Source organism: Canis lupus, chromosome 38, assembly GCF_048164855.1.
Source record: "Canis lupus baileyi chromosome 38, mCanLup2.hap1, whole genome shotgun sequence".
NCBI lineage: Eukaryota > Metazoa > Chordata > Mammalia > Carnivora > Canidae > Canis > Canis lupus.
The window spans coordinates 12,624,818-12,650,058 of record NC_132875.1 but is presented as its reverse complement, the minus strand read 5'-3'; the positions used below and the strand labels follow the sequence as shown (position 1 = coordinate 12,650,058).

Genomic DNA, 25,241 nt, shown 5'->3' with positions numbered 1-25,241 from the left:
TACTCTGCAAGACAGTTTTCCAGTGAATTTGTTAACCAGGAAACATCAGACAGGCGAGAAAGTCATCCTTTGTTAATTTTGAAATACCCCAAAGCTGTGAGTGATGTAGTTCATTGTGCTCAAAGAAAAATCAGGATTTTGAGTTTCATTAGATACATTATTTGTTCAACTAGAATGTGGAACTGTCACTTTGTCAGGCTAATTAGAAGCCCTGAAGTTGGTGGTCATAATGCCCAGAAGAATTTTTTTTGTTGTTACATCTCAAACCACCAACCAAATTTTCTTCTTTTCCCTTGTAGATATCCTCGAGTTAGACTCTACTTCAGCCCTGCTTGTGACATTTGAATTTCTCTTAGTATTCCTTAGAGTGTTCCTAAGTATTCCTATTATTTTGAATACCATCATATTCATCCAAGTTAGTTTCCAGGTCGCATAGATTAAATTCCTTTTCCTTGAGAATCTGATTACTTGAGCCCTTTGTTTAGAGTGTATCTTCAATTGGAAAAATATTTTAAAATATATGCAACAAAAATAATAATAGATTAAGTCGATCCTATTTTTAGTTAAAATATTGTTCACTTACTTCATTAAAATAGTTCCCTAAGGAATCTTCCATTTGTAAAATTAAAAATAAATGTGCTAAAAAATAAAATAAATGTGCTTAGCAAGGTTAATAAAAAAATTTTAACAATGAGTAAATTCAAGCTACGTCAAAGTCAGTCTCTTTAGAAAGAGTACACAAAATACTCATTTGTTGAATGTGTCTGATAAGAGTAGTTACAAAAAAAAAAAAAGCTAGGTAATTAAGAAAACAAACTATTGCATTTTAGAATTAGAACCAGTATTCTTTCTTACAGGTGCAACCAAATTTACTATTCTGGAATATCAAGAATCAAGAAGTTAAGCGATCTTTGAATAGCTAACAAAAGTTTAGTCATTTAATGAAAGAAAGGGGATTGGTTATAAAAGCCATATATATTTTTTAAGATTTTATTTATTCATGAGAGACACAGAGAGGCAGAGATACAGGCAGAATGAAAAGCAGGCTCCCTGCAGGCAGCCTGATGTGGGACTTGATTCCAGTACCCTGGGATCATGACCTAAGCAAAAGGCAGACAACCACTGAGCTACCTAGGCAGCCCTATAAAAGCCATCTTAACAATGGGACTGGATCTAATATTCAAATTGATTAATTAGCTACTCAATGAATAACTAGATCAAGTCTTAAAACTGCATGATTATGCGTGGGACATCCTTTTACTTCAATAGGCCATTGATTTCACATTCTCTATTAAGGAGAGTAAAATAATAGTCATTATCAAGGTAAAAATTCCTGAAGGACTTATAAGAACTGGTTTCGAAGCTCATGAAGTAGAAAATTTGAGAATAAAAAATTGATACTCATTTAACCACAATAATGATTAATAGCTAGGTAATCAAGCTCATGTGAATAAAATCTATAATCAAAATATTAGTGAGTTACCATTTTAGTAATTTAGCCACACACTTGCTATCCAGTATAGCACTAGTATCAGAAAGTCTATGGTATGAATAGGAAGGAAATTTGTCAGTTTTAGGCTTATAAACCTGGAGGAAATTCGGAAGTAGAAACAAATGTATTAATATTAATAATACTTCTTTAATTTATATGTAGCACAAATTAGAATATCTACTACTTTTGACCAAAGCATAGTAATCAAAACATAGCTTTACCTAGAAATGTCAAAACTAAATATTCCTCTATTACACTGGTAACAACCTTGAGAAAATGTCATCCCAAGAATCTTCAATTAGTAATTTTAAAAATGATTATTGGGGGGATCCCTGGGTGGCTCAGTGGTTTAGCGCCTGCCTTTGTCCCAGGGCACGATCCTGGAGACCCGGGATCGAGTCCCACGTCGGGCTCCCGGCATGGAGTCTGCTTCTCCCTCCTCCTGTGTCTCTGCCTCTCTTTCTCTCTCTCTGTGTCTATCATAAATAAATAAATCTTTAAAAAAATAAATAAATAATTTAAAAAATGATTATTGGGGCATATTGCATAGACACGATAGGATCTTCTTTTACCTTAAAAGTTTAATTGAAACGTCTCCTATATATTAGGAATCAGTAGCCACTGAAAAGCGCGGAGCTAATTTGTTGCTATTCAATCTTCTTATGTACAATGGGAAGGATATAACTTTGCAATGAAATAGACCATTATTATGTGTCCAAACATCTTACATCCTTTGCAAGCATTTATCATACTAAATTCTCTCAGTGTCAACCTTATGACTACGACTTCTCCCATTTTATGGAAAGAAAAACCTGAGGCAAAGTGTGATTGTATAACTTGTTCAAGATCATACAGGCTAGTAAGAGGGGAAATTTAGTTTTAAACCCAATTGGTTGATTTTAGAATCCAAGCTCTTAATCACTAGAATAATTTGCTTGTGTGTGGGTGTGCATATGTGTATGTGTGGGTTGCAGATAAATAGAGGGATATGGAATATCGTACTTTCATGCATGCTATTTTTACCTTGTATACTATATTTATTCCTCAAAGCAACTTTTAGTCTTATCTTTTTTCTGGACAAAGAATTTGCAAATATTATTTATTTTTTCTAATAAAGAGGGCATTGACAAAAAAAGGTAAAAGTTAACTTTAGATTATCAAGAATGTTACACTGTTCATAAAACCTAGCTACACAAGAAGAAATTTAATCCTTTCTGAGAAAAATCTCTCAAATATATTTAAATCTTACCGATTTCCGAGGAGCCTACTTGCATTCACCAGTTATAAAATGAGACTGTTTGGCCATGTCACCATCAGATGGAGTAACAGAAATTACTGTATGTTTTATTAAAAACCTACTTTTGTCTCTCTCTCTCTCTTTTATCCCAAACTCCAATTTAGTTGTTGTTCCCTTAGGTACAAAGTACACAGTTCATAATTCATTTGATATAAAATGTCAGTTTAGATTCTTGCCTGTCTTTGATAAATGAGAAAAAACATGTACATTTCAATTTCCTCAATGCCAGAACTACCAGAAACAACCCCCTGTTGTGCTTCTCAAAGACCTTTGTGTTAAATTAAACATCAAGATTCTGGAACTGTGGGGAAGGATATTTCCAAGACAGAGAGTACAAGTACATGAGACAGAGGGAGACAGCTAATGCTTTTCCTACCAGGCGAGTGATATCCCCCAAAGAGCACCTTTGATCCTCAAATTAGTCCTCACTTATAATTTAATATACCACAACCAGTCTGCTGTTTCCTCACATTTAGCTTTAAGAGGCAGTTGTTAGAATCATCAAGGAAAATAAAAATTTAGATGTTTAGAGGTTGGTTTAATTTGCAACATAAATAGTAATAGTTTATATATATTCTGTGCTTATTATAGATCATATTTTATATTCTTCAGACAAATCGTCAAGCACCTACTTCTGTACCCAGTGATCTTCTCTGTATGCATGTCCTTTGACCCCAACCAAAACCCACTGAGGATGGTTAGAGGATTAGGAACTCCTTTTACAGATGAAAAAACTGTGACCTAGAGAGGAGGTAAAAATTGTGTCCTAGAGAGGAGATAACTTCCTCGACATCACACAACCAGTGCATGGACACACTGGGGATGGTGGGTAGTGGGTTAAGTTAAAATTCAGTTAGATGCACAGAACTACAGTGTATGTGCTTAACAGATGCACAATTTAAGAGACATGGTCACCTGAGACTCTACAGAGTCAACTATGTGAACAAAGATTGGAGCCTTGTTGTGTGGCCGTGCCCGCTCACTCCAATGAGGCAGGTGCTCCTCCTTTCTGATGGCCCTGAGGACATGGATGGTCATTCCCATGACTGTTCCAGGGAATGTTTCTCTTACACACTCACACTGGTCACACTCCCAGGTTCTCCAGTATTCCACTTGTGAATACATGTCCTCATGCAACTGTTGTCTTTTTAATCTGATGTTTAATCTGATAAATTCTTAACAGAATCTATGTATATAAATCTGATAAAAAATTTTTTTAATATGGGGAGAAAGGATTCATTCATCCTGCTTTCACAAATATAGGTTTCCTTTCTTTTCATAAAGTTTTATTTTTAACTTTCTGAAATTAATAGTATTAGATAAATGAAGTCTCTCTTTGTTAGGAGAACAAATTATGCACAATCAGAAGATCACGTTTATTCATTTCCCTTGGGATACAGAGGGCATTAACACAAAGAATTCAATTTTAATATAGGCCCAAAGAAAGGACAACTTAGTAATTAGCAATGGTGACACCACTGTTAAACACTAATGTTTTGGGTAAATGTATTTGAACAAGTTCTAATGAGATTTCCTGTTTCATACCTAAACAAAAGCCTCTGCGACAGGAAAACAGATCAGAAAACTTAAATTTTTTATCACAAGCCAAAGAAAGAAGTGTAAATTATAATGCATGTCACTGGAGTGCTAAAAGTTCAGAAAGAGAAATATTTTCAGAAAAGTTAAATGAGTCTTTTCTCCTAAATAAATAAATAGAGGTTATTTTAATATTCTGTTCATCCAATTAGAGCTCATCTTAGAAGTTCACAAGCAAATATGAAAGAAGTTGGTCAAAATACTTGGTGAGCAAGTAAGTACTTCTCTCCTTGCTGGGAACAGACGGTCCAACTGATTAATTTTTGCTGTCTATTCAACGTTATAGAGTATTCACAGAGTATCTTGCTTTTGCTTAATCCTTTGCAAGGCTGTAAAACACTGTTTTAACTGAAATCTTCCCCTCTCATTAGGATGTAAACTTTAAATGCATGGGTCATGTAGTTCATTGAGGGGATCTTTCCAGTGCAACGGCGACAGGTTTTGAGCACCTGGTATCTCACCCAAAGGAAACCCTTGGAACTCTAGTTGACATGACGGTAGAGTCAAGCCACATCTTCAGACCCTTGTTGACTAGCGGAGCCTGGAAATCTGTGCTACGTCTGCTAAGAGAGGATATGAGGCATCAGCGGAGGGTGCTTCAAATGAACAAGAAAGCAGTGGCTCAGAACCAGGTTTCTATCTTCAGGGTTGAAGATGGTCTTGCCATTTACTAGGCATATGACCTTAACAATCTAGTTGCAAGACAATCTCTTTCCCTGAGCCTTCTCATGTATCAGTAGAGATAATAATAGCACTTCTCTCTAGAGTGTGCGAGAATGAAATGAGTTGGTAGGTGCTAAGGAGCCTCTGCACCTAGTGTGAGCTCTCTAAGTGTGGGTAGTCACCACAGCCAAGACGAGCTATTTTTATCAAATGAACGATTGCACGGTCCTAATTGTTCTCTAGGCAACTGGAGCCTCTCTCAGCCTCCTCTGTGGAGCTGTGTTTGTGAACTCCTAGAAGGAAGAATCTTAACGATGAGGTCTGATAGCCAGCAAATCCTGGAATTCAGGATAAAGATATAACTGACTCGAAGAACACATTTCAAAACCCTATAGTGGAGGTGCAGCCCCGAGACGCTCGTTAAAGAAAATCCCCCAGAGGGAAGAGGCTCAGGTTTTCGTTACGTGGAGCTCCTTATAACAGATGTTCTGTGAAGGAATCGAAGAGCAGAGGAAATTTAGCTGACGGCGTCGTCACAGTAGGGCCGATTAGTGTTCGTCAGTGCATAAAACTTGGTGCCTGTTGCTTCCTGGTGCCACAAGTAGGATTCCACATCTGGAATCGGTTATCCATGGCATCTCTTCCTGTCCCACTCAGGGAGGCTGAGGGACTGGCCGGCTGCTCACAGTGGGAAGGCCTCTGGCCCTGAGGATGGAACATCTATATTCAAAGCCAAGCTAAGTGCAGGCACCTGTTTCACCCATTTTTCCCTCAGCAATTCTGCATCTCAATTATTAAGTGTGGCAGAGTCACAGATGAGATTGTGTATTTCTTTTTCCTTTGAAGAGGTTCTAGAGACCTAGTTCAGTGGTTTTCAAATTTGGGGGGGTATCCAGATAGGCCCTGAATCCAAATTTAACCTGGGATGTGGGGGGGGGGGGGCATCTAATAAAAAAGAGAACATGTAGCTCCAACCTCCAAATTTCTGATTCAGCAGACTGAGTATGGGGATCCATAATCTGTGTACTTCTTTTATTTTTATTTATTTTAAGATTTTATTTATTTATTTATTTATTTATTTATTTATTTATTTATTTGAGACAGACACAGAGAGAGAGGCAGAAACACAGGCAGAGGGAGAAGCAGGCTCCATGCAAGGAGCCTGACGTGGGACTCGATTTCGGATCTCCAGGATCACACCCTGGGCTGAAGGCAGGCGCTAAACCGCTGAGCCACCAGGGCTGCCCTGTGTACTTCTTTTAAAACAAATATTTATTTATTTTAGAGAGAGAGAGAGAGAGAGAGAGCACACACAAGTGTACAAGTGGAGGGGTAGAGGGAGAGAAAGCAGGGAAACTGACTTCCAGCTGGGTGGGGACACAAGCTGGACACAAGGTCCAGCTCCCAGGACCCTGAGGTCATGACCTGAGCCCAAACCAAGAGTTCTTTGCTTAACCGACTGAGCGATCAGGCGCCTCCAGGATCTGCATTTCAAACAAGCTCCCAAGCAATGGTGATGCTCCCTTCCCAGGATCACACTGTGGCACCACTGGACTCATTCAAGTCTGCCGTTTTAGAGATGAGGAACTGGTATCAGAATCAAGCAAGTCGCCTAAAGCAGACCCAATAGCTAATTGGTGCAAGAGTCATTGCTAGAGCTCAGGGCTCGGAGACGTGAAAACAGAGGACAAGTGTCTCAGAAAATTGCCCTACGAAGTGGCTCTGAAGAGGACCTTCAGAATGGGCTCAGCAATTTTATCACCTTACATTATCATTTCATTTCTCATCAGGTTTGCTTCCTGAGGCTTCCATGTTTGACAGCTCAAACAGAAGCCAACACATATGCTGAGTCACCAGATTGGCATGATTTTCAGGAAGTTAAGAGGGTTCTCCAAATTCTCTCTACTTCTTCCTTTCTCTAAAGCATCCTGTGGTTTAAATGCTTTTGTTCTCAAGTGGCAGAAAACCCAACACATCCAGGCTTAAATAATGAAAGGGTTTGGCTCTCATAATAGAAAAATCTAGGTAAATAGTTGGTTTCAGAACTGGATTCAAGGCATCAGGAGATGTCTCCAGAATCCAGTCTACCTCCTTCTCTCAAATCCCCTCTGCTTTCTCCCATCTTTGGCTATATTCACAGAGTCCTTGAGGGGCAAAATGACCTGAAGGAGATCCAACTAAACTTCAGATTCAAACCCAGAACCAAGCATATACTTCTGTTGGCTACACTGGTTTACTGGTATCTCATTACCTCTAATTGGAACATCTATAATTCCTGAAAAAATATCACTGTGGTCAGGGGAATATGATGGTCTCAATGGCTGGACTTGGTGATAGAGTCAACTCCACACACCGCACATGTTCTGAACATGAGAGTCCAGGGTGCCCAGAGGGAAATGTAAGCACTGTAATCAAAAGAAAGAGCAGGAAGGGTGAAGACATGTTGAATGCAAAAATAATACCAGGGCACTATGAACTCCCTTGGGGGCATGACAGTAAGCATTACTAATTTCCCACTATGTGCCCAGAGCCAAGATAAATAGCAAATGGGGAGAGAGATCTGGAAAGATAGGGAATGAGGCAGGGAGGGAGGGAAGGAGAGAAGGAAGAGGAAGGAAGGAAGAGAAGAAGGAAGGAAGGAAGGAAGGAAGAGAAGAAGGAAGGAAGGAAGGAAGAGAAGAAGGAAGGAAGGAAGGAAGGAAGGAAGGAAGGAAGGAAGGAAGGAAGGAAGGAAGGAAGGAAAAGGAAGGGAGGGAGGGGAAAAAAAAGGAGAAAGCGAGAGCAGATCCACTATGACTCCTTTATCTACCACCATTCATCCACACATCCACACATTTTGTCCTCAGCATGGATTTAGACTCTAGTACATAAGCATGTTACACACATATGAGACCTTTAAATAAACCCAAGATCCTATGAGTTCCGAAATGATTGTGGAGGTGTAAAGAGAAGGATTGCTCTCATAATGTATACACATTCCTAGTTCCATTTGTCCCAGTTAATTAATAATCATGAGTATCATTGTGGCCAGTAAATTTGTTTACTGTTATCACAATCTATTCTCATGAAGTTTTTGCAAAATTCTAGAACCTTTAGACTCTGGATGATCTATGTCCCTTTGTAGAGATACAATAAGGATTTTCTTGAAGTTCCTAATGAATGAAAAGGGATAGGAAATATGGTCTTCAAGAACCTATGGTATATTAAGAACTTGTCTCCCTTTTGTAAAGGTGTTTTTACAGACAAGTAAGTGTTCATGGAATTTTATGCAAGTCAGGCACAGATTCTGTCTAAAATAACAAAGAAAAAGGAAAGAATAAGATATTATTTTTTAAAAAATAAAGCAAAAATTTCTTTAGGGCACTATAAGAATTCAAATAAAACTTCAAGTTGCTTTCAAACTGCAGAGGCATTCAGACAGACATGATTTTTTTTTTAACCTTAAAGTTATAGATAACCTTTATTCCAAGATAAAAAAAACAGAAAGGGGAATTGTACTTATTCTTTTTTAAAAATATGATTTTTAAATATCAATGGAACTTAAAGAGATAATATTTCCCACCTCTCTCCCCTGGTAAAGTAGGAAAAATGTGATTTCTTTTACTTTTTTTTTTTTTTTTTTTGGTCTCTCTCTCTTGCCCCAGGACGCTCTAAAGATAGCACTTAATTGTGTGTGGGCGTGTGTATTTCTATACAAACCACAGGAGAGTATGCAAATGTGGGAAGCTGGCAGCCCTTTGCTGGAGGCTTGTTGAGTCCATGGTAAGCACACTTCAAAGTTCACTTCCATCTTCTCCATGGCTCAGAAGTCAGTCCCTTTCTAAAGTGTTTTTCTAAGGAGGAAGTTCATTGTCAAGATGGTGACATGCAAAGTGAGGAAAATTTCACAAATTATGACATGGAAATTTATCCTCCTCGGTGTATGCAATGTAGTCTTACAAATGCACATGTATGCACACGCGCACACACACACACAGAGAGCAAAGTGAACTAACAATTCTAAAGAAAGGTAAAGGTAAGAGTTTTCATGAAAGGATTGGACGGCAAGTTTGAGACAGTTGTAAATTCTTGGGTTCTGTTCTCATAACATACTTGGGATTGAGCATAGGCTGAACGAAATGGTATATGTTTTCAAAAGCACACTCTTTATTTTATTAAGAATTTAAATACTATTTATTCATTGAATCTGTCTGCTTTATTACTGTCAATAGGCTGATTTTTCCTGGAGAAAAAATAGCATGTTTGGAAGACATGCACAGAAGTACAACATTATGTGCAACTACTCTAAAGCTTCATGTGAACTGAATGCAATTTCCACTGTGAGGCCTTTAATATACTGAAGGGGAAGACAAACCATCTGTTTACTTGTTGGAATGCTGTTGTTTTAGAGAGGGCTAGTCCTCATCATCTTGTATCTTCATTGTGGTTTTTACATTAGAAAGGGCAGTTAATCTCCTCCTTCCTCCAACCCCCTGGATAAGGTAATATCTTCGCCTACTTAGTTAGGCTAACATTTTAGTCTATTGTTTCTTTCTTTTGGTTTCCAACCTACAGTTTATTTTTAAAATTTCCATTCCTTTGGATTTTTTTTTCATTTTTGAGATACCTCATGGCCACCGGCATGTTGAAATTTTGACTTAAACACCTTACAAATAAATTGGATTCAGAGCAGATGAAAAACAGAAAACACGTGCTGATGGAATCATCACTTGCACACTGCGAGTAGTTTTACAATTTTTAGTACTATTGATTTTTAGTTTTAGTACTTAAAACACAAGAAAGTAGCCTCTTGGCATTGTGCTAAATAGAGATTTTAGAAAGCCTAGAAAGAGTTTATAGCTCTCGATGCTACAGCAAGTGAGGGCTGTGTAAATTAAGGCAAGTGTAGGATACAATGGAGTTTGCCTTTGCGATTTTTCTTATTTTGTGTGCGGATTTTTTTGTTTTTGGTTTGTTTGTTTGTTTGGTCTTCCTGCCTTTTGAGCTTCTAATTCCTTCTAATTGTCTTGGAGATTCCATCTTAAAATGATGCCATTCACCTTATGCTTGGTCCATAGAACTACCATACCATTCCTTTTAAAAGGTCTTAGGGATTTCTGTTGAGAGGAGAAAAAAAGGAGAGAAAATTCCGTACTTTCCTTTAAAAACTGAAGGAGAAAACCAAATTCACTGAGCAAGTTGTGCCAAAAAAAACAAAACAAACAAAAAACAACAACCCTCAGACTCAGTTCCTAATCAATTGAAGGCATAGAATCAATGCTTTCTTTCTCTTTTTCTTTCAAAGGCAGAACTATTTTAACAAGTCACCTCAAAGAAGAATTTGATAGCTGTCCCCTCCCTCTTCTTGGGGTAGGCTGCCCCTAGGGTAGGTCATCACTCAGCTCCTTTTCATGCTTTTTCTTTTGCTTCTGGTATACAGTAGGTACTCTCCTTACCTACTATCTCTTAGCGCATTCACTAAATTAATTTTTAAAATTTACATTTATTCTGTAACTTACCAAGATGGATACTCAACTATCCTAGCTCAGGGGCAAAATTTTGCCACTTTGGTATATTTTCCAGGAGACTTCATTGTATTTTCCCAAACTGACGATTTGTACAATCGTGAGATATATTAAAGAGTAGTTGTATTAAATTACTAAGTTTTGGGATGGTTTGTTACATAGTAATAGAAAAGTGTCAAAGCATTCCAGTCTTTTAATGTAAACAAAAATTAATTCCATACTTAAATCTATGAAAAATCAGCGGCTACCATATATCATTCTTTTAGCGCTATTATTGGACAAACATTATGTTACTTTTCAAAAAGTAAAGATTTCGTCTAGTTATTCAAAAGTGCGTTGTCTGGACAACTACTAAGCTTTCCTACTCAATGAAAAATGAAATACATTTTCAGTTCCAAGGTTCAACTTTTTAAAAAATATATTTAAGGAAAATTAGGAAATGAGGAAAAGCATGTAGCAAAAATTCCAAACTCCTCCTTTTGGCTAGCATTAACAAAGTTAGGAAAGCATTCACTTATGAATAAAATATACATATAATGGAAATAAAAAATAATCATAAAAATTGTATGTAATAAGTGGCCTGGTATGAATACAGAAGAGAGTCTATTAAGAAAAAAATGTGCTGCTTTTCTGCCCACTGAAATCCCAAGATAACCAATGAGAGCTTGATGTAAAAATCATTTGCACATTATGATCCAGAGGTCATGGAGGGAGATATTTAAGCTATTTCAAAAGGAAAATTACTTTTCATCCTTCTTGCTTTACTTCATCATCCAATATATATCACAAGTACCCAAGCAGGGCTACTGGCCTGACTGTATTTATGCCAATGCTCTGAGGGATAAATATAGGAAGAGATTAGGACATAGGAAGACGAAATGTAGGAGGTCTTCCCAGCAAGTGTAAAGACCCTGATTTTCATTTGTCCTCCCTTTAGGACATTGTCCAGTTTTCAGAGGTAAAAGGCTTCTGCAGCCCAAAGTCCAATGGTGCTGGACACCAGGTGGATGTCTTACAATTCAACTCAGTTCTGACACTATCTACCTGGAGATAATGTTAGAATCAACAGGTTAAGGATTCGGTCCCACAAGGCTGCTCCGTCTGCCCCCATACACACAAATTGTCACCTGCGCTTCTGACCAAACAGCTATAAATCCGAGGCTCCCGTGACTCCCTCCTTAGGTTTGATTAATTTGCTAGAATGGTTCACAGAACTCAGGAAACCCATTTACTCTCTAGATTACTGGTTTATTACAAAGGATTTACTCACTATGTTATTGGTTTATTACAAAAGACATAACCCAGAACAGCCACAAGAAAGAGATGCATAGGGCAAAGTATATGGGAAGGAACTCAGAGCTTCCTCACCCTATTTAAACTGGCCATTCTGGGATCCCTGGGTGGCGCAGTGGTTTGGCGCCTGCCTTTGGCCCAGGGCGCGATCCTGGAGACCCGGGATCGAATCCCACATCAGGCTCCCGGTGCATGGAGCCTGCTTCTCCCTCTGCCTGTGTCTCTGCCTCTCTCTCTCTCTCTCTTTGTGTGACTATCATAAAAAAATAAAAAATAAAAAAAATAAACTGGCCATTCTCCCCAAATACCCAGGTGTTCACCAACCTGGAAGCTCTCTGAACTTCATCCATATGGGTTTTTATGGAAGCTTCATGACCCAGACATGATCGATGAAATAACTGACCACTGGAGATTGAGCCAACCTCCAGACCCTTTCCCCTCCTCGGAGGACAGGAGGTGGGACTTAAATAAAGTTCCAATTCTCTAACCACCTGCTTGACACCACTGGCAACCAACCCCCACCCTTAGGTGAGGACCACAAGTTGCCTTAGTAACATAACGAGAGACACCTTTATCCTTCCTCATCACCTAGGAAATTCCCAGGGACTCAGGAGCTCTCTGCCAGAAATGGGGACAAGACCATACATGTATTTCTTCTGAATCACAGTATCACAAGAGTCTCAAAAAGGGTCTTAAACAGTGAAATAGAACAAAAAAGGCAGCGAGCACCAAATATCTATCAAGACAGGCACTGTGCTCAGCATGTTAACATACACTGTGTTGTCTAATCCGCTACCAAGTGGGAATTACCATTGAGCTAGTTTTATGGATGAACAAACTGAGGTAACCAGATATATCTGTAGGTTGCTCAGCAACACAGCCAGTGAGTGAAGGAGGTGGATTCAAATCTAGGTCTGTGGGATTCCAAAGTCTACACTTTTACAATGTACCTAACTATTAATTCCCAATGGATGGCCTCCTTTTATTTCATTGCTGTTTAAGGTGGGGGGGAGGATGCCGGGCGAGGGGGGGGGGTGGTCAAGGGAAGGAGAGACAAACTCAAACAAATTCTAAAAGAAGCCACTCACAACCATTTTGCCTTGCTCAGTTTTTGATTTTCTAATAACCCACCTTTGGAAAAGAAACAGGCTCCTCAAGCTTAGTCTTTTTTATGAAGTCTGTGGGTTATAATAATTCTCATCAATTTGAAGGCATAAATGACAAATTATTTACCATCCTAGAACACCAGATTAAGTTCACAAATTCAGGTGGCTCTGAGTTCCTTTCACTGTTACAATAAAGCAGTTCAGAGAAAGATAAATAGAATAAAATTATTCCTTTTGGAAAAATATAAAAGTTTCACAAAAAAATCTGTTTCTAGCTCGTCAGTATAGAATTTGTCACTAATCATTTTAAACTATGCCCTTTTATGCTTCTTCTGTCTCTTTTAGCTTTCTGAGTAGGTCTTTGATGTAACAAAGACAGTTTCAGACAAGATTTCAGTTCATCTGGAAAAAAAGGTTTAAGTCTGGAGGCAAAATGCAGTGTATTTAAAATTTATATACTCTATAATGCCTTTGTTCTGAACTTGAAGATCCTGAAAAACTTCTAAGCTTCTTTGCCTTCCGCCTCTAAGCTCATTTGTTCTTCCTTTGCTTATTATCATGCAACTGTGGCTTTAACGGGGAGGTGGGGGGGGGTCCATCCTTTAACGACATGCAGAGTCATGGCTGACCCTTTCTGATCAATTGCCAATCCATACAGGTTTGACTGATAAAAGAGCCAATTAGATTTAAGCAAATTAAGGGACATCACCAATGTCAACCACTTATTAAACTGAATGCTGAATTCCATGCATACAAAACACTAATGCACTGAGCCCCATTAAGAGTTGAAATCCTAACCCCATTAGTAACTCCAGACCTTGAAGGGGTAAAGGTCACAGGAAAGTTTCATATTTATGGATTAACATTTGGATTCCATTTTTATTTTTTTAATTTTTTTTCCTAGAACTCTTGAACTTTCACTATAATGCTATTCAAGAGCTCAGATTAAATATATTCTTCATTTCTAAGAGTATCCTAGTGCTAAATATGAGTATTATGTTATTACAAACAACCAAATAATATAGTAGTTGTAGAAATACAAAAACCTGAGCATGGAAGTGGGTGGAAATATGCTACAGAAATGAAGGAAAAATAACCCCCAGACTCCTCCAGTTGACCAAATAATATTTCAAGTGAATTTTTTAAATAAAAAAAGAATGTGTGTGATTGGGATTTGCCACTGTGTATCTGTGTGCTGAGCTCTTGCATGATCTGAATTGTCTTAATCTTCATCTTCAAAATAATTTGTGTTTATCAATTTGTTTGGTCATATTCTTTTTTTATTTGTTTAGTCAAAGTTGAGAGCCTTACTTTTTTAAATAAAATTGATTTTCGTAAATAATACAAGAGCAACGAAACAGGAAGATCTGATGGAATTAACTAGGGTTTGGGATGAGATACTGTTAGATTGCTTTTTACATTTTTTTCCCCAGCTTTACTGAGGTATATACTGCATGTAAATCTTTTTTTTTTTTCTCATAAGAAAAATAAAGAAAGCTGGTATCAAGTAAGATGTTTCACAAACATCAAAGAAGAGATGATGTACCAGGGAAAAGTTTTTGTACCTGTGCCCCTACCTTTTCTTTCCAAATTCCCACATAAACTGTCCATTATTCTATGCCTACCTGAATAACCACCATAGGGAGGGAATCAGAGTGATGGGTTGGTGCAATTCGAGAATATTTACCTCCATTCTCTTGCCCTCCTTTGGGCCCTCAGTTACATCTGCATAGCCACAGCACCCCTAGTTGGACAACAGTGTGTGCACAGGGGTTCACATTCTCCACAGCTGGTTACAATATAAGGTTGCTCAGATAAAGATGAGGCATGAACGGGCCCAAGCAATGATAACTTACAATTTAAAACTGTTAATTAAGCTATCTTGATTGATTGATTCATTCACTCACTGATTATTCATTATGAACCTACGATGCGTTAGGTTGGGTCTAGGCACAGAAGATCAAAACACGAATACAAAACAGCCCCTGCTGTGTAGGGTCTTATAACCAGTGATTGTGACAGTCCCATCAGACAGGCCATTTCAACATAACATGATTGTACTCTAGGACACCTAGCGGCCCTATCTCAGCTGAGGTCGGTAAAAGACAACTTTCTGAAAGACCTATTTCTAGGTTGGAACCTTAAAAATGAGTAGGATTTAGCCAGAACTAGGGGGTCAAGGCAGTTTTCGCGGTCACATTTGATAACGAACATTTGATCAAGAAAAAAAATTAGCATTTCTATTTGGCCCAAACCTTCTGTTATTATATTTTCAAACTACACTGAGAAGAAAACATAGCTAAGGGTATTATCACTACAAATCTTGCATAATCCAGCACTCAAAGTATAGTAGGAATTCCACAACACCAAAAAGGAGACCTAGTATTTGAAATCAAGGAAACGGCAAAAATGGTAACAATCCAAATATAATGGAAAAGTAAATAGCATATAGAACCTTCTCTGCCCATAAGTTGGTTCACTTCTGTACATCGGTTCATTTATTATTCATTTCGGTACGAAGCACAGTTCACTGGACAAAGACATGGAAGATTTCTTTAATAACTCTCAGTACTAATTTAATTCTACTTAAACACACATATTCTAGTGAATGCCACATGCTTTTCAGCATGATTTTATGTGTAAATCAGGATAATATGTTTTCAGATCATTAAGTAAAAGGAAGCATGAACTAAAACCTATTTAATCAATGAGGTGTCACCTTTAAACTGCCACAAGGTCATAAAAAAGATAATTTCAAAGCTATAAGTTTCCTAATTGTAATCAACAACAATGTAATGATGAAAAAAGAAAGTATGTCCTAATGGCTGCAATAAACTTGAGCAAATCACTGTCTTTGAAGACATTTTGCCTCTTCTGTTGGTGAAGGGCCATCTCCCCAAATCTGGATTTCTGAGTTTAGAAAGTGAATGATGACATCATGCCCAGAGAGATGAGCCTGCAGAATGGCATGACAGAGGCATGACTAAGCATCCACGGAGTAGAGATAAAAGTAAACTCGGCAGTTGATTTCAGTTCTACTATACTGTTAGAAAGAAAATTTTAGTTTCTTCCCATTTGCATAATATTAATTCTTCTACTAACCACTGACAGATACAGTCACAGACTGTATGCTGAGTTAGCATTAGAAGCTGTGTTGTTGTTGTTTTAAAGATTTTATTTATTTGAGCGAGGGAGCATGAACGGGCTGGGGGTAGTTGGGGGGGTGCAGTAAGGAGAAGGAGAAGCAGGCTCCCCGCTGAGCAGGGCTCCCAACGACCCCAGGCTCCATCCCAGGGCCCCACAATCATGACGTGAGCTGAACACAGCTGCTTAACGGACTGCGCCACTCAGGTGCCCTGAAATTTGTGATGTTTAACTAAACTGTATGTACTCATGCACACAGAGATATTTACCCCACATTATTAGGCATTCCTAAGTGCATGAATAAAATTGGCCCTGTTTTATGAATGTGACGTAACTCGCTGTAAATTACAAACCATCTAAATCAGTATGAATGCCATAAAAGGAATATATAACTCATTAAATTCCCACATATCCAGTTAAGGAGGTATCGCTATGTTTTAAAAATCTCCATTAAATCATTAATTACTGTTTAATATCTAAATGTGAATAAAGGGTATTATATACTAAGGTATAGAGTCATCAAATGTTCTATCCTTTCCGGCATGTTGAGTTGATTAAAAAAATGAAGACACAAATATCTAAGGTTTCTTTTCTTGATTTTGCTTTGTTTTGGTTTTTGAGTCTCAATTCTTAAACAAGCCCCTACCTAAATTCAACCCCCCCTTCTATTATCAGTTTATGAAATAAGACAGAGTCATTCAGCTCCAACTGTCTCTTCCAAGCATTCCCGAGCAATGTGGCTTCTGCCATTTAGAATTTCAGGTGTTTTGGTAAACATCTATTCATTAAATCTTATAATGTCATGAAAGGTAGATAAGAATGAGTGACTTTAATGATATAGCAGGTATTAAATCTTTCCCGGGGAGAAGTGTCCTATACGAACTGCAAATTAAACTGTTTATTTTCCTCTTGTGATGAGGCTTTCACTGCTCTTATACTCTTTGCTACAGAAGAGGTATTTATCCAGTCCTGCTGTTTCGTGACATAGTGACATTCTCCCTTAGTCCAGAGCACACTGGTTTTTGAAGTAGAGCTACAAGACAGCCATTGGGTGTTCTGGAGTCCTTTTCTGCTAGTATTTTTGAAAACATGTATTCCTGAACACTCAGTTGTGAATCACGCTCTTATTACTTGGAGGCATGCTCTTTTGTCCAAGGGCTGTGTATATGAATCTAAGAGGGAATTTTTTTCTTAGCAATTATTCCCACAGAGAGTTAAAATGAGGGTAGAGTTGACTGTAGATCAAAATAAGAATTCTAAATAAGTTAAGTCAGTTACTTACACAAATAGTTAAAATAAAAATATCTGGATTGTACCACATTTCAAATACGAAAGTGACAATGTTGGACCCTAATCATTAGGACACGGGAGTTCAAGGTATTTTTCCAGTGGGGTGACTAGTTTTCCTTTTCTATTTGTTGCATGCTGTCCTTTTCTGGCAAATAGAGAGGTTTAGATAGATAAGGTTTTTCCAAAAATCAGGAATGGGAACCAAAGCTCAAACTGAAAATATAAATTTTGGATCTAAAATGAAGGCTGAAACACACAAACAAACAAAAACCATTTCCCAATCTTTTTAACATGCAAAACAAGAGCTTCATGTGTATGACATTTACCTCTGTACACACACAGTGCAAGATGAAAGCGGTCTCAATAGAACAATAAAAAAAATCAATAAAAGGGTCTCAACAAAACAAAACAACACCCAAACAACCAGAAATACAATTGAGCCTCTATGTTCTGAAAAAAAAAAAAAATAATTCTCACTATAAACAAGTGCTCAGTGGAGACTTAGTAGCGAGGCATTTATATAAATTTATGTAGCCAACGATATAAATTTATGTAGTCAACGTTGCTCATAGACTTACCCCCAGGCGGCATTGCAAATGTTATAGGATCACTTATCAAGCTGCCTTGGCTATTTGAAACATTCACTTGTACGGTATAATCAGTAAAAGGAACCAGCCCCTCGATGAGTACCCAAAGGTTGGTCTCTTCACCACTGTGCATGACTTGTGTGCCATTCAGAAGAGTGTAGTTATTGTCTGCTGAAAAAAAAAATAAAATTATTAAAATTAGTGTACATTTAGGAGTTCATTCCTTCATCACAGTGATCAAAAATAACTGAGCTGTTATTCTAAGATAGTGTGAAGCCGTTCACAAGTATTGTGCACGTAAGGAAAAACATGGCACAGACATATTAATGGATCCCATGATGGATTATTTACAACTGTTTGAGGGTGTTTTTAATCCTTGGATTTTATCTGATGTGCAGACTGGAGGAAATCACACTCTTTCCCCCATCCAGAAAGGTTCTGGATATAAGCAGTATATTCAAATTATACATGTCAGATATTTCCTTTGTCATCAATTGGGGTATTTGCTGCTCATTTTCCTTGAGACGTAGGCTCGCTGCTTTCCCTCTACTTCCTCTTTAAATCAGAATTGGCCAGAATATTTTGAAAAGCAGTCTGTGCCCACTTTGATCAGAAGATCCTATTTGTAGCTCTATGCCCAACTCCAGAGGCTGCCTGGCTGCGTAAAAGAATCACCTTCCATGTACTGTCACTGAGCTCCACCATGACCATCCTTCCAAAACTTGAGCAAACCCATTCTCAAATAGTAGCATGTCTAAGATACAGGAAAATACTGCTGCTCAATAATAGGGTTTGATGTCACTCTCTCACACAAATGACTTACATTCAAAGTTCAGAAGAGTTAGGAATTAGGCTTAAAACAAGGAAAAGGTTACAACTGAAAATCCTGTCCTAAGATTTATTTCATTGTCTGGATTCGACGCTTCTCTGAAAAGTTTACATGAGGAGGATTTTTCAGAAGAGTGCTGAAATTTAGAAAAATTAAGTTGTCATTATTCTTAACACACAGAAGTCAAGAGCCATTAAGATTGTAAGGCTCACAAAGCCTTTTTATTTATTTATTTTTTTTGCCAAAACACTTTTATGGTATGTCTCTTTAATTTCCTCCTCTCAAATTCTACAAATATAGGCAAATGAATAAAAAACACACATGATGTTGGACTTTAAGAGGAAAGCATATTTGCAAGATTTTCAGATAATGACACAATCCTCATTGGTTAAATGTTTAAAAATTAAAACATGGCCATACCGAAAATGATCTTGCAATGTACAATAAACAATATTTAGTAGTTGCAATATCTTAAAAAATATTGTATTTTGACACAGATTTGAGGCAGAATATGGTGCAAAGAAAGTAGATGAATTTGGTTGTCAGAAGTTCTGCATTTGAGCCTGTCCTTATCATTCTGGAGGAGTATGCTCTTTGCTAAGTTACTCAGCATTTCTGAATCTCATGTTTTTTCATCTGTGAGCTGGGAATGATCATACTTTGACTGTAATGTTACTGTGAAGATTAAGTGAGATCATTTCTTTACATTACCCAGCATGTAACAGGTATTCATCTACAGCAGTTAGGAAGTGTGACTGTTTTTGCTGTAATATAACTGATACTTTCCAAACAAATGTTTACAGCTAGCAAGTGATTAAGAATTATGCATTGTGTAGTTTACTTTCTCCATAGCAATTACCTACCTATTACATTCTCCCTCTCTCCCACCCAACAACATACATTAGTCAAAATTCTAATTCCTTTCCATGAACAAAACAACATTAGTCACTTCTGCTACCACTGGGTCATTATCCCATCAGGTTATATGTCAAACTCTATAATTAATAAAAGATCATGGGGCACCTGGGCGGCTCAGTCAGTTAAGTGGCTGCCTTAGGCTCAGGTCATGATCTCAGGGTCCCGGGATGGAGCCCTGCATCAGATTCCCTGCTTGGTGGGGAGACTTTTCCCTCTTCCTGTTCTCATGCTCTCTTGTTGGCTGTCTCTCTCTCTCAAATAAATAAAATAAATAAATGCCTTTAAAAACAAAGAAAAGGTCAAATGACATAAAAGAGGATCTCATATCCAGTTATGAGCATTTTCATGCAATGTGGGTAAGGCAGACAAAAACTTTAAAAGTACACAAAAATTTTAAAAAGATACTTACAATAGCTTTGGGAAGAAGGGTGTAGCTGAAAAAAAATATTGCTGCAAAACACACAGGTGTAAGCTACGTAATTTCCATGACCAGAAGAAACCTCTAGTGTCATGCAAGAGTTTTTTATTCTGAATCTGAAATTGACACATTCAAAGGAGTGGTTTATTCCCAATGAATAAATGGTACTTAGGGACTAAGATGTGGAGATAGTAATTTCCATTCAGTTTTAGTAAAATAAAATAAAGATATATTCACTGCTTAGGAATTGTTTTAAGTTCCTAAAATGGAAATAGACACCACAGATGGCTACGTGTAACACACATAAACAAGAAGTTCTGAAACCTGAAAAGTAGCCTTGAAAAGACATTTCCAAATGATACTATATTAGCTCTCACAGGTTCTTTATAACTCATCAACCTGATTAGACAGATTGACTCCAACTGCATGCAGAGAGCAGGCTTTGCTAGGTCCTGATAACAATATGCTCAAGATGCACGAGACACAGTTCCTGAACTCAAAAATCCTGGTTAAGATTTACTACGAATCCCTTGTAAGCACCATCCAAGAAAGATCTTCATTATCTGCATTTGAAGATCTCAAGTTCCAATAACACCTAACTCCTTGGAAGCATTTTCAGTTACGGCTGAAACAATGGCTGCTGTTGTCAAATACCCAGTTGTAAAATTTCAAAAAGGTCAGCTTATCCTGCGAGACCCAGGGAGATGCCTCTGAAGTAGTGGTCTTGTGCATACCTTACAAAGTACTGAAGATTGCAAAATAACAACGAAGGTTCTAAAATCCTAATGTGAGAATACAATTTTACAAAGTTCAAGTCAGGTACAAATCAAAGAACAAGGAGTTAACATCTAGGATTATAATATTGGTTGAGGGTTTTTTCCCTTATATTTTGTTTGTGTTGGAAGCAAATTTCTAGCTGTAAAACAAACACTCTCGCTAGCTTTGAAAATGGCATGGCAGGGGCAAATATATTAAATACCACTTTATTCGAAGTTTCCCAGATAACATTAATACATGGTAATTATACAATTAGTTGTAACATTAAGTTCTAGTTATAGAACAATGATTACTCAGTAATTATAAGAAGTATATAATTACTCAATAATTATGAGAAGTATGCAATTACATAATCATTTTGTTCAGCTCAAAAAAGAACTTGTATATCTCCAGGAACCACACAGCTGAGTGAGTCCAATACTCCCTTACCCTCACAACACGCAGCTCAATCCATAGGCCTAGAGCAACCACAGGACTTCAACACTCGGGGAAGCTCACAAACCTCCAGGTTCAAACCCAAACCCGCGACACAGATTTTCTCTTTCTCCACTTTATTCTGTTTTCTCTTTCTTGAGTTCTGAGATCTTGGGGGAAAATTCTTAAAATGCAAGTCCTCATATTCCCCCCTCTTGAGAGCGTCCTGCTTTATTGCCTTTCCCTGCATAAACTTTGTTTTCAGTGGGCTGGAAAATGCAGCCCCATTGGTTCAGCCTCAAGAATCAAGCTAGAAAATGCTACAGTGATAAGCATTTCCTATCAGAGGTGACCATTTCTGTCTGGTCTTCCTCAGGGCTGACCCTATTTGTAAGTATAAGTGGATGGTGCAGGTCCAGTTAAGCTCCTGTGTTCTGGAACCGCAACTTCCCGTCACCCTGCCCCCCAAGGCACTGTGAGCCTGAAGTGGAGCTCCCCTCACCTACCTCTTTGGCTGTGATCTGCACCACTGGGCTTTAACCTGGGGATCACACTAAGCACTTTGCAGATGGGGTCGTCTATCCTAGTGCTGCAGGGTTCACCTATATCAAAATCACCTGGGGATACTTCATCAACATCCACCTCCCTGAGTTCTCCTTCAGACCTACCGAAAGAGACTATTCGAAGGCAGGGCCCAGTAATTGGTGATTCTTCTTAAGCATCAACTGCTGATTTTAGGATTATTTCATCCATGTTCAAGCTCATCTTAAAGTAATGATCAAAATTTCATTTCTGCTGTTTCCCAAAATAATTAGATCACTTTGACATCCTTGTTAATGATGCCTTTGGACTCTAGCTTTGGGCTATGAAATGTTCACTTTATTGTAAGTGAAATAATGCATCTTCAGAAAGTATAAAGTGGACTCTTAAACCAAATCTATCTTCACAGACTAAAAAAATCTAGTAAGTTGTTCTATAAGAAACATTTCAAAATACACAAAAATAATTTTTTAAATGAGCAGTCATTTTGCACACCTGAGAGCAATCGCTTCAGGACTTCTGGTGAGTACTTCTCTTTCTCCCTTTCAGTCTGAAGATACAGGGGAAGGAAAGATTCTTTGTATATTGTCCAACATCATGTATCACAAGTGAAAAAACAGAAACAAGATACCAAGTTTTGTGTAGATCACGTAAAATTTTCAAATAAACTCATAGCTGCTGCCTCAGGATAATCTACATTCTAAAGGATTTTTCTAAAAAGTTAATTCATTCAGTCCTACCTTTCTACTTTACTTTGAAGAAAAAAAGTGTTAAATTGAGAGTTGACATAAATCTTTGCCCAACAGATTTTACTTGTAACGAACCTTAATTTCAGAGATGAAATCCTACAAAAATATCAACAGCATTCATGCTCATTTTCTAAGGCTAAAAATCTTACATTTAAAGTTACTTGTTGAAGAGTAGTAGGATATTTTTCTATACAATTATTTTTTAAGCACAAACCAGTGTAGATACATCTGCTCCAGGGATGCGTAAATGATTGCTGTCTCAGGAATATCATCCTATGGGGTTCTCCAGATTGATATAACATAAATGGGTATCCTTTCCCATTCTTGTTATAATCATTGTCACAAGAATTTTAATGCACCATATATTCCATAATTTTTTTTTTCCTCTGTGCTGTACTGCTCTGACCTTTTCAATATTCTATAATTTGACTGGCTGGCCATTTCGGTTCTCTCCTTTTTACAGCCTTATTAACTTGTGGGAAAGAGGTGAAATGAACAACCAATCAGAATACATAATATTGCAAAGGTCAGCGTAGTCTTGTACAGTATCATCACACACAGAAGACGGTACGCCAGGCATTAACATCCTGATATCTTATTCATGTGACAAAGATTGTAACAAGAACAGAAAATGGCACAACATGAATCCATTCTCATGACAAAGATTATAATGAGAAATGACAGCGAACAAACCAAACTGATTCTTGTTACCTTGTGAGGATTTTAGATGTCAGACCTGGTCCTGCTTTAAGTTAGCCTTTTTCTGAATCCAATTACACCCTAAGGTAGGAAAGGTGTTAACTAATTTTCCCACTTCTTGCTGTAGAAAGAAAATGCTGTATTTTACTGGTATTGAGGTCTCAATTTCAGTGTTGTTCAGCATTATCTCATTATCACAGAATTCTATCCATCCCCAAATCAAAAGACACAGAACGACAGACTGCACATCTGGGCAAAGTGGTGAATCGGGCCTTTAATGTGAGCTAATAATTCCAGGTCACTCTATAGCACGTATTCATATTTAAGTTATTTTTTATTTATTCTGAAGTTATTATTTCAAATTATTTTACCCAAAAGGCAAGTGCATCCTCCAAACTCCACTATTATCAGAGGTATCATCTTGGCAGAGATCTGAACAGTACTGGACATTTGTTCCTTTTTAAGTTAACATATGGCTAAAGGGACCTATTCCTGGCCTTATATTGTTGCCAACATAGAAAATATTTATAGATATTTACCTATGTAGCTATCCTCTCCAACAGAACAGTTTGAAAGAGAAAGAAATGAGTAACCTGTAACTTCCCACCCTGAGAAGAACAGAGCCCTGTTAATGCATCATATTTCGTAGCATTATTGTAATTACTCTAATGTGATTTTTAATTAGTTGTCATCTAGTAAAACCCATACTTCTTTGATTCCTCTTTTAGAGTGGCCACTGTGCTAGAATGACAATTGTAGTTCAGGGAATAAAACCATAGACTATTTCATCAACTCACCAAAAGACGCTTCAGAGGCCTCTGCCGTGAATCTGTGCTCATGCAAGAGCATATACAGCTCTGTAGATACTGAGGATTCTTTGTTTTGTTCTGTTTTTTTTTTTTTTTTTAATGTGTGGGCAAGACTGTAGCTAATGTTGCACAATTACTCTTCCAAATACTTAAAATATCATTTAAAAAAGTCCTTGGGAACATGGTTTGTTTTCATCAACTTTGCTTTATGTACTGTAGTCAGGTTTTCCTAAATGGATCCCATTTTATTAATATCAGAAAAGAACTGTGTGTGTGTGTTTGTGTGTGTGTGTGTGTGTGTGTGTGTGTGTGTAAATAAATAGATTTATAAAGAGTAAATTCAGAGTTTTACTATGATTGTAAATTAGGGAAGTATAGTCCAATTTCATCAACTGTGTTATACTCTGAAAAGTCAGATTTTTTTTTTCTACTTTGATTTATATTTTCCCCATTTGGACAAAGTGTTAGTTTTCCAAATGAACAAACTATTGCCATTATCTCAATCAGCCAAGAGCTATCTGGGAAAATATGTTACCATAGAAAGTGATCTACAGCTTCCAGAGTAAATACTGGACATGAACATGACTAATTGGTTAACGAAAGCTGCTGTTCCTTTTGGAATTCTAGTAGAGCCTTATGAAACACACAGGCCATGCTGAACTTGTAGTACTATCATGATCTAATGCATAGCCCAATAATCATTATTGATCACTGAGCAGTCCCGGTGGCCCAGCGGTTTAGCGCTGCCTTCAGCCTGGGGTGTGATCCTGGAGACCCAGGATCGAGTCCCATGTCAAGCTCCCTGCACGGAGCCTGCTTCTCCCTCTGCCTGTGTCTCTGCCTCTCTCTGTGTGTCTCTCATGAATAAATAAAATCTTAAAAAACATTATCATCAATTCTTAACAAAATGCTTACAATTTTCTTTTTAGTTACTTAGACATATATGCTTGAGACAGATTCTCCATTAAAGGAGAACATCCAGGGATCCCTGGGTAGCTCAGCAGTTTAGTGCCTACCTTCAGCCCAAGGCATGATCCTGGAGACCCAGGATTGAGTCCCACATGGGGCTCCCTGCAGGGAGCCTGCTTCTCCCTCTGTCTGTGTCTCTGCCTCTCT

At 37.7% G+C, this 25,241-nt stretch overlaps 1 protein-coding gene across 1 annotated transcript in view; it reads right to left on the bottom strand.

Annotated features, from left to right (window-relative positions):
• Positions 1-25,241, bottom strand: part of USH2A (usherin) — a 691,295-nt gene that overhangs the window by 266,061 nt on the left and 399,993 nt on the right. The window contains exon 37 of the mRNA XM_072814508.1: positions 17,964-18,143. Coding sequence (XP_072670609.1) covers positions 17,964-18,143 — 180 coding nt within the window. The remainder of the gene's footprint in view (positions 1-17,963; positions 18,144-25,241) is intronic.